We start from the raw sequence: 10,000 nt of genomic DNA, 5'->3' as shown, positions 1-10,000 counted from the left end.
CTCTGCCTTTCCTTCTCCTCTGTCTTGGTCTCTCTCTCTCCTTCCTCTCCCTCTTTCTCTTTACACTTGTTTTACACCCCCTTCTCTCTTTCTTTCCCCCACTTGTTGCTTTTCCCCCTCTCCCTTCTTCCTCTCCCTCCCATCACTCCTCTCCACAATCTCACTTTACTTCTCTAACTCTCTCTCTTAAACCCCCACACTTTCCTCTTTCTCTCTCTCTCTCTCTCTCTCTCTCTCTCTCTCTCCCTCCCTCTCTCCCTCCCTCTCTCAGGTTTTGAAGAGGAATGAGAGTGCAGTGAATAAAATGCCGAATCCTCCGTCCGCGGCGATCCTGGCTGTGTATTTGGACAAGGCGGAGGCTCTTCCTGTGAGTAATGTTCTGACTTCCTGTGCTTAAACTTTTTTTTGTTGCTTAGTAACAGTGGCCTAATTTCAGCCAATCAGCTTCTTCTCAGCGGTGGAGCTCTGACACACAGTGGCTCAGTGTTTTGGGAACAGACCGCTGTAAACAGTGAGCCGCAACAATGTGGTGAAGGTGGCTGTAGCAGTCTCTGACTTCAATTAACTTAATGCTCAGCTTCACCCAGAGGTTTCTAACAGCTGCTTTTCACGGGTTAATATAAACTCTCCTGTCCAACCACAAGCTCTCTGTTCTGTGGAACACTGATTGTGATATGTCTGTATTTTCAGGTTTACTTTGCACTTAGTGTTGTATTGTTTTACTGTGCTGTCGAGACAAGGAAGTCTGTGTCTTCATTTCTCTGAAGCTACTTTTCCAACAACAAAGAGCTGACGCTCTTTTTAAGAATGGACCCATATTTCCACTAGTTTGAGAGTGTAGAGATTATGGATCAGCGCATAGGTCATGTCATAGGAAATCTCAGTCCTGCTTTAGCATAGCTTTAGTCCCACAGACCCCTGATGATCCACAGCTGCTGTTTTCTCTTGGCACCTCTCAGCAGTTCTAGCTTTCACTCTGGGGGATGTTCTCCTTTTTACTCTTATGGCACTTTTGCACTGAGTGATACATACTCTACACCAGAGGCGATTGCTCTAAGACTGCAAGGGAAGCTCAGCTTCCCCTAAAATGTAAAAAAATAAGTGATCAAATATATTCTGTTGTGTGTACATGTCATTGAATAAATATGCACTACAACGCGCTCAACTTTTGTTCAGAATCAGCTTCTTATCTCTGGTAAAGCTTTCCTCTCAATCATTCCCGCAGATGCTTTAATCAATCCCACAGTGATTTAAACAGTGAGGACGCTGAGCATCCACAGAGTTCAATAGCGAAGCAGCGAAGTGCAGCGAAACGAGACGAGTCATTGGATAAATGCTGGGCTTTTTCCCGCCCATCGGACGCTCAGCGTCTCTGGGGGTCTATGGGGCAGTGGGCCGGCCCGGACGCTCAGCTTCTGCATGATGATTGGATGATCTGTCTGAGGCTGAATCCCTTTTTGATTGACAGCGAAATGAGCGAATCACCGATCCTTTGGTGTAAAGATCCGTGGAAGCATTACATTTTCATTCTGTTCTGAGTTGAACCGGAGACTTACTTTATCTTCTTAGCAGCATTTTCTTTGTTTAAAACGACTAGCGACAAATCGACGCTTTCTGACTTCTATCGCAGTTTCTGTCCAGCGTGTGCTGCTGAGCCCCTCCACCGTCACAGATCACGCACAGGCGGACACACTTCACATGGGCCAAGGCCATTTAAGCAGCCTAGCTCTGATGGCCATTGAGAGGACACTAGTCAAGTCCCTGGAACCGTCCCCTTGTCACAGATCATTTTCTTTAAAAGGAACGGAGGGTAGAATTTACGTATAAATAAACCGACACATTTTGTGATGTAGGCCGAAATTGAGCTTCCCCTCCTTGAAAGACCAGCATCCGCCACTGCTCTACACACCTCTCTTTTCAACTCTACTCTCTGTTTGGTCCCTGGTTCCTGGTTGGTTTCCACTACGACACCTCTCTCCAAAATGACCCCATCTCTAATGGGAACAGTGGGCTTTGGAACCACAACAACGGCAGCGGTAACCTTAAGTTTGGGACTGAACACAGCTCCGTCATAAGTTCAGACAGATCAGTAGAGTTTGTTCCTTCCTTGTTGCAGCGTCCAGCTCTCGCTGGATTCTTTCGTCGGCCACCGATCCAAGGAGCTGTTTGTTGAAGTATTGAACAATCTGAGATGTTTTACTCTCTTTGTTTGTGTGGTATTTTCAGATGAAGAAGGGTAATAAGGATCCCAGTCCAATGGTGCAGCTCTCGGTGAAGGACATGAAACGTGAAAGCAAAGTAAGACACACACACACGCACACACACACACAGATTTGTACGCTAAAGTATTCCAATGTATTCAAACCCTTTAAGTTTGTTCACTGGAGAGAAATGTAAACTCACGTTGCACATGTATCAACATGTATCATGTGACCAAGTGTTGAAATGTTTGCAGACTGCGGTGAACACACAGTGTATAGCCAAAAATATGTGGACACTCCCCTTGTTGTCCTGTCTCATCCACACCCATTGCTAACAGTTATAACGTAAAGCTCTTAGCTGTGTAATCTCCTCAGACAAACAGTGGCAATGCAAAGGGCTTAGACGCTTTAAATGCTGCACTGTCAGTGGATCCACTTTTACCACAGGTGACATTTATGCCTTGCTAGATCCAGTCAAAGAGAAAGCTCAAGAAGCATTAGCCTACACAAACACACAGAGCACCCACTAGTGTTGAAAAGCGTAGAGCACAGTAACAGGACATCAGCACAAGATCCAGTGCTTTTCAGATCCAGCCTGAAAGAGGAATCTGGGTTTGACAGATTCCAGGACAACTCCATACCTAACACCAGCGGTAAAGTTCAGTAGCAGAGGGATGATGGCCTGGGGCTCTTAGCTCCCGTTCTAGTTGTTGTGAAGGTTAGTCTCAGTGCTTTACAGATAGTAATGAAGGTTTGGCCCAAATGTGTCTCATATGCAGTTCTTTTACAGCCCTAATTTGTCCTTGAATGACGGTGTCTGAGTCTTGAACATTTTCTAGAAGATCATTCCAGAGTTGGGGGGCTTTATAAGAAAAAGCTCTTCCCCCAGCTGAGGCCTTCTGAATTCTGGGAACAATTAAAAATCCAGTATTCTGTGATCTGAGTAAACGTGGAGGCTCATAATAGGAAATAGTATCCTGAAGGTATTCAGGAGCGAGCCCATGTAGGGCTAGTAAGTGAACAGAGTTTTGTAATTGATACAGAATTTAACAGGCAGCCAATGAAGTGATGACAGAACAGGGCTGATATGATCACATTCTCTAGTTTTAGTGAGGACCCTGGCTGCAGCATTTTGAACTAGTTGAAGTTTACTTACATTTCTGCTTGTGCAGTGACAGTAGTGAGTTACTGACACTAATCCTGACAGTAGTGTGTTACAGTAGTCAGGCTTTGAAGTAATAAAGGCATCTACTAATGTGTCTGCTCCTGCATCGATACATCACAGCTGCTCTTTTGACTGATACAAACACACTCCTGTGGAAAGTGAAACCTGTTGAAGCCAGACACTGGGAACAGCTCCATATTGACACCAGTAGTTTTGCAGTGGAGTTCCAACAAATATTACAGATGTGATGGTTCGGTGTTCACATTATTGTGGCCATATGATGTTTCATAGAACCACTTGTAACAAGGGTAATTCTGTTCCATCTTTTCTCCGTCTCAGACTTGCTGGAACACAGTCAATCCCCAGTGGGAAGACGCCTTCACTTTCTTCATCCAGGATCCTCACAAACAGGACCTTGACATCCAGGTATACCCTTAGAGCCTGGGGTTGGGCTCTACAGTGAGGTTTTATTGTTATCATGAATTATTTTGATTTATTGACATTTATTTAGATATTTGGTATTGATTAGTGTTTTGTGACTGTGGTGAGCACTGAAATAGCACTGACCACAAAGAAGTGAAGTTTGATTTCTCTCAAACAACTTTTCCACCAACAAAGGGCCAAAGCTGGAGCAGGTTTCAATGACCTACTGAAATTTACAAATTCTCAGAGATATTAAGGAGAACTACAGAGAAATTAACGAGACACTACAGAGACGTTAAGGAGAAACTATAGATATATTAATGAGACACTACAGAGATATTAATGAGACGCTACAGATGTGTTAAGGAGACACTACAGAGATATTAAGGAGACACTACAGAGATATTAAGGAGATACTACAGAGATATTAATGAGACGCTACAGATGTGTTAAGGAGACACTACAGAGATATTCAGGAGATACTACAGAGATATTATGGAGAAACTACAGAGATATTAATGTGACACTACAGAGATATTAAAGAGATGCTACAGATGTGTAAAGGAGACACTACAGAGATAATCAGGAGATACTACAGAGATATTATGGAGACACTACAGAGATATTAATGAGGCACTACAAAGCTATTAAGGAGAAACTATAGATATATTAATGAGACACTACAGAGATATTAAGGAGATACTACAGAGATATTAAAGAGATGTTACAGATGTGTTAAGGAGACACTACAGAGATATTAATGAGACACTACAGAGATATTAATGAGATGCTACAGATGTGTTAAGGAGACACTACAGAGATATTCAGGAGATACTACAGAGATATGGAGAAACTACAGAGATATTAATGAGACACTACAGAGTTATTAAGGAGAAACTATAGATATATTAACGAGACACTACAGAGATAATGAGACACTACAGAGATATTAAGGAGACACTACAGAGATATTAAGGAGACACTACAGAGATATTAAGGAGACACTACAGAGATATTAATGAGACGCTACAGATGTGTTAAGGAGACACTACAGAGATATTCAGGAGATACCACAGAGATATTATGGAGAAACTACAGAGATATTAATGAGACACTACAGAGCTATTAAGGAGAAACTATACATATATTAACGAGACACTACAGAGATATTAAGGAGACACTACAGAGAGATTAATGAGATGCTACAGATGTATTAAGGAGACACTACAGAGATATTTAGGAGAGAACACAGAGATATTATGGAGAACAACAAATATATTAATGAGACACTACAAGGATATTAAGGAGAAACTACAGAGATATTAATGAGACACTACAGAGATATTTAGGAGACAATACAGAGATATTATGGATAATCTAGAAATATTAATGAGACGCTACAGAGATATTAAGAAACCCTTTTTCAGATTTTTATTACGTATGGGAATTTCTGAAGGTTTAACCAATCTCCCTCTGTCTCTCTCTCTGTCTCTCTCTCTCTCTTTCTCTCAGGTGAAGGATAATGACCGTGTGCAGGCCCTGGGCAGTTTGTCCATTCCTCTGTCTCGGGTCCTTTCATGCCCTCAGCTCAGTTTAGATGAGACGTTTAATCTCAGTCAATCAGGACCGGACAGTCGCATCCACATCAACACTGTCCTCAGGGTAAGGACACAATCCTCAGATTAAAGACTTGTTGGGGATATTTAAAGTAAAAATGTAAAGTCTTCCACATGTAAATGGAAATGTTAATATGGCGGCGGCGGGGGGTGAGTGTGAAATAGGACACTGCCTTGGTTTTCTGTGCAGAGCTGTTTAAATGGCACATCCACTTCATGCGGAATTGAAAGTGGACTCATCTTCTGTAAAGAACGCATTTTCAGTAAATTTCCTGGAGTCTTTGCAGAGTTTAAAATGTATTCTCTTTGTTTTATGGTTTATATATTGTAAATATTTAAATATGTATTACGTTTAACTTGCTAAAATTGGCTGTGGTTCTTCTCTCAGGTTTTGTGGATGGACGAGCGAGCCGTTTCCTCCTCCTCTCTGTCCAGTGATCCAACAAAACGTGGAGCTTCACTAAAACAACACACCAGCCCTGACCCCAGCTTTGCCACCGAGGTACGCAACAACATACTGAGTGTGTTTACCTGAATATTATTTTATAAATATTTTATACCTTTATTAGTTTGTGTCAAGGACTGGCGCCCCCTCCAGGGTGTGTTCCCACCAGGTAGGCTCCGGTCTCACCGCGACCCTGAACTGGATAAGGGCTACAGACAATGAATGAATGAATGAATTATATCTTTATTACTTACTGCTTATTTTAATCTATTATTGCTATCCAATGTTTTACTCATGTTTCTTTTGTTTTGTATTCATATTCATTGAAAAGCATTTTGAGCTGCTTTCTTATCTATGAACAATGTTATATGAATAATTTTTTTAATTATTATTACCTCACCTCACACGACCAGTGTATTTCTGTATCTCCCTTCAGAGCATCTCTCTCTCTCTCTCTCTCTCTCTCTGTAAAGTGAAAAAATGTGTGCCATCAAATCTGTACAAAGTACCTCCGAGCTCTGATACATTCAGGTGAATAATCAGTTCCTTTAATTTCTCATTTCCCCCATTCTCTTGTAGGGGGTGCTGCGTATCCACCTGCTGGAGGCTCAGAACTTGGTTCCTAAAGATAACCTGATGGGTGGCATGGTGAAGGGAAAGAGTGACCCCTACGTCACCATCAACGTCGGAGGAAACACCTTTAAGAGTCGCGTGATCAAAGAGAACCTCAACCCCACCTGGAACGAGATGTACGAGGTAGGAATGACGAGATGTTTCTTTACCTCCTCCAAGTGTGTTGAGCTCTGGTGATGCTACAGATCACCACAATCCAACCCCTCATCCCCAATAATTTAACCAACATTTAGACCATTGAACCAGATTTGTTGGTTTTGCAGGAATAACAGGTGTAGATAGACCTTAACTATCCACTTTCTACTTTCTCAGTAGCTGCTTTATTTCCGGCCCCCTAGTGGCCATCCTGCTTCTGTAATTCTGAGGCTAGAGGAGACCCGGTGCGTGCATGTTTATGCCACACAGAATTAAATAAGTCAGAGTAGAATCAGAACGTTCTGTGTTCTCCATGTCTCCTATCACTATAAGAGTTCTCTCCTGTTGGATGAGTGTGAGAGCTGATTCAGAGCGGAGTGTGGAGTGGTCAGAGCGGACCCCTGTTGTGTTTAATCAGAGGACCAGTAAAGAAAGGCGATGTGGCCGTTATGATTCTGTTATTTTGTTCTGTTGATCAGAATGACCGTTTCTGATGCCAACAAAATAAACAGCTAGGAATTCCTGGTTTTGTTCGACTGCATTCATTACACAACCAACACAAGCACAGTCGACATCAGCCACACATCAGGACCCTTGTGGGGAGGTGGAAATGTTTTATCAGTTCTTTTCCAGGGTTGACCTCTAACTCTTTGGTTTTCCATGTGCTCCTCTTTCAGGTGGTTATGACTGATCTTCCTGGACAAGACGTGTCAGTAGAAGTGCTGGACAAAGACATGGACATGAAAGACGACTTTATGGGGAGGTACTGTACAAACACCAGGACTTTCATATCGTTAAAGGCTGTGAGCTCCATTGGAGTTAGTAGCTGATGTGAAGGTGAAAATATCACATCACTGTAATTAAAATGTTTTCAAAAATGTCTTAATGAAGTGTGTGACCTGCTTTGGTCAAAACCCAGTTCTCCCCCTGTGTAAACAGCCCTGTTCAGAACGCCCGCTTTCAGCACCTGTTCCTTTAAATGATAATGAGCCGCTCGTTATTCACCCCGACCCCGAGCGCACAGCAGTGAGGAGCGAGGAGCAGGAGCTCTGGTTTTTAGCCGTTTTCACTCTGTTCTCTTTCTTCTCCGCTCTTGTTTTCTCCGTTTTTACTTAGTGTTCTTTTTTCCTCAGTGCTACTTGTACCTGCTTTGCTCCATTTAAAGGGGACATACAAAGAAATCCCTTGTGTGGTGCATGTTCACATTAATAAGTGGATGTGGAATCCACCAACCCACACACTGTGAAACAAGAAAACCATGTCAGTTTTCTGTGCACTGCCTGAGTCAGAAAACACGGGATAAAACGAGCCGTTCTGATTCTGCTTTACTTCTTACGTCAAGTGCAAAGACTTTAGAATGGCCCCGCCCCCTTGTCTGAGTCTGTCCAATCACAGTGCTGGACCTGCATTTATGTGAGAGCACAAAGACGAGGTTAAACGCAGCAAAACGGATACAACCAGCGCGGAGAAATAAGAGCACTGAGTAAAAACGGAGAAGAAAGAGAACAGAGTGAAACCAGCAAAAAACCAGAGCTTCTGCTCCTCGCTCCTCACTGCTGTGCGCTCGGGGTCGGGGTGAACAGCGAGCGGCTCATTATCATTTAAAGGAACAGGTGCTGAAAGCGGGCGTTCTGAACAGGGCTGTTTACACAGGGCATCGTCCCCTGGTTAAAATCCATGGTTGTATTTCCAGGTTGAAGATTAAGCTGAGTGACATCATCAAAGCCCAGCACATGGATGAGGTGAGTTTTTACTCATCAGCTCCTAGTTCATAGTGAGTATTAAAGAGAGTAACGAGTGGATGATGAGTCAGAGTTCAGATGTAAATGCTGTAAATGTGAACACGGTGTTCTGTGTCTCAGTGGTTCACTCTCAGCGATGTCAAACACGGCCGTGTTCATCTGAGTCTGGAGTGGGTTCCCAGAGTCACACAGTCAGACAAACTGCAGCAGGTGAGTCCCTCCACACAACACTGCTGTCCTCTCTTGATCAGATTTCAAAGATTACAAGTATCAAAAGGTCGATGGTGTGTAATTTAATTTGATGAATCACTTAAGGTGCATTAGCACCTAAACGATGACTATTTAAGGTGGAACGGCGGCATCAGAATGTATAAGATGATTATTTAAGTGGAACGGAGGCATCAGAATGTATATGATGATAATTTAATGTGAAACAGGCATCAGAATGTATATGATTATTATTTAAGGTGAAACAGAGGCATCAGAATGTATATGATAGTCATTTAAGGTGGAACAGAGGCATCAAAATGTATACCATAGTCATTTAATGTGGAACAGAGGCATCAGAATGTATACCATAGTCATTTAATGTGCAACAGAGGCATCAGAATGTATATGATAGATATTTAATGTGGAACAGAGGCATCAGGATGTATATGATAATTATTTAATGTGGAACAGAGGCATCAGAATGTATATGATAATTATTTAATGTGGAACAGAGGCATCAGAATGTATATGATAGATATTTAAGGTGGAACAGAGGCATCAGAATGTATACGATAATTATTTAATGTGGAACAGAGGCATCAGAATGTATATGATAATTATTTAAGGTGGAACGGAGGCATCAGAATGTTATGATAGTCATTTAAGGTGGAACAGAGGCATCAGAATGTATATGATAATTATTTAAAGTGGAACGGAGGCATCAGAATGTATATGATAGTCATTTAAGGTGAAACAGAGGCATCAGAATGTATACGATAATTATTTAATGTGGAACAGAGGCATCAGAATGTATATGATAATTATTTAATGTGGAACGGAGGCCTCAGAATGTATATGATAGTCATTTAAGGTGGAACAGAGGCATCAGAATGTATATGATAGACATTTAAGGTGGAACAGAGACATCTGAATGTATATGATGACTATTAAAGTGGAACAGAGGCATCAGAATGTATGAACCACTGAAGGTGGAATGGAGGCACCAGTATGTATCTTCTGCATCATTTAATGTGGAACAGAGGCACCAGAATGTACAAACCACTTAAGGTGTAACGGAGACACCTCAATGTAACTGAACCCTGTATATTGTTTGTACATACCTCTGACTCACTGTGAAATGCAGTACCCTAACTATTTTAACTTTTGTAGTATTTCTATTCTGTAATATTTTTGTATGTTTTTTGGGGCAGCTGTGGCCTTAAGTTAGAAAAGCGAGCTTGAGACCAGAGGGTCACTGGTTCAGTTCACTGTGTTCACTGCCCCTAGTGTGTGAGTGAAGGATTGCTCACTAGTGTGTGTTTGTGTGTTCACTGCCACAGATGGGTTCAATAAAAAAGAATACTTGTCTTTTTTTCTCTTCTTTACTTCTTTAATTTCTTTGCTTCTTCTTCTCTTCTCTTTTCTTCTCT

At 42.0% G+C, this 10,000-nt stretch overlaps 1 protein-coding gene across 1 annotated transcript in view; it reads left to right on the top strand.

Annotated features, from left to right (window-relative positions):
* The window catches only part of esyt1b (extended synaptotagmin-like protein 1b), a 59,674-nt gene that overhangs the window by 19,906 nt on the left and 29,768 nt on the right, over nt 1–10,000 (top strand). Inside the window, exons 13-21 of the mRNA XM_066665113.1 lie at nt 272–367; nt 2,227–2,298; nt 3,706–3,792; nt 5,302–5,451; nt 5,794–5,907; nt 6,430–6,606; nt 7,296–7,381; nt 8,312–8,360; nt 8,481–8,570. Of these exons, the coding sequence (XP_066521210.1) occupies nt 272–367; nt 2,227–2,298; nt 3,706–3,792; nt 5,302–5,451; nt 5,794–5,907; nt 6,430–6,606; nt 7,296–7,381; nt 8,312–8,360; nt 8,481–8,570 (921 nt within the window). The remainder of the gene's footprint in view (nt 1–271; nt 368–2,226; nt 2,299–3,705; nt 3,793–5,301; nt 5,452–5,793; nt 5,908–6,429; nt 6,607–7,295; nt 7,382–8,311; nt 8,361–8,480; nt 8,571–10,000) is intronic.

Source organism: Hoplias malabaricus, chromosome 3, assembly GCF_029633855.1.
Source record: "Hoplias malabaricus isolate fHopMal1 chromosome 3, fHopMal1.hap1, whole genome shotgun sequence".
NCBI lineage: Eukaryota > Metazoa > Chordata > Actinopteri > Characiformes > Erythrinidae > Hoplias > Hoplias malabaricus.
The sequence above is the reverse complement of the archived record's forward strand: the minus strand, read 5'-3'. Positions and strand labels throughout refer to the sequence as shown.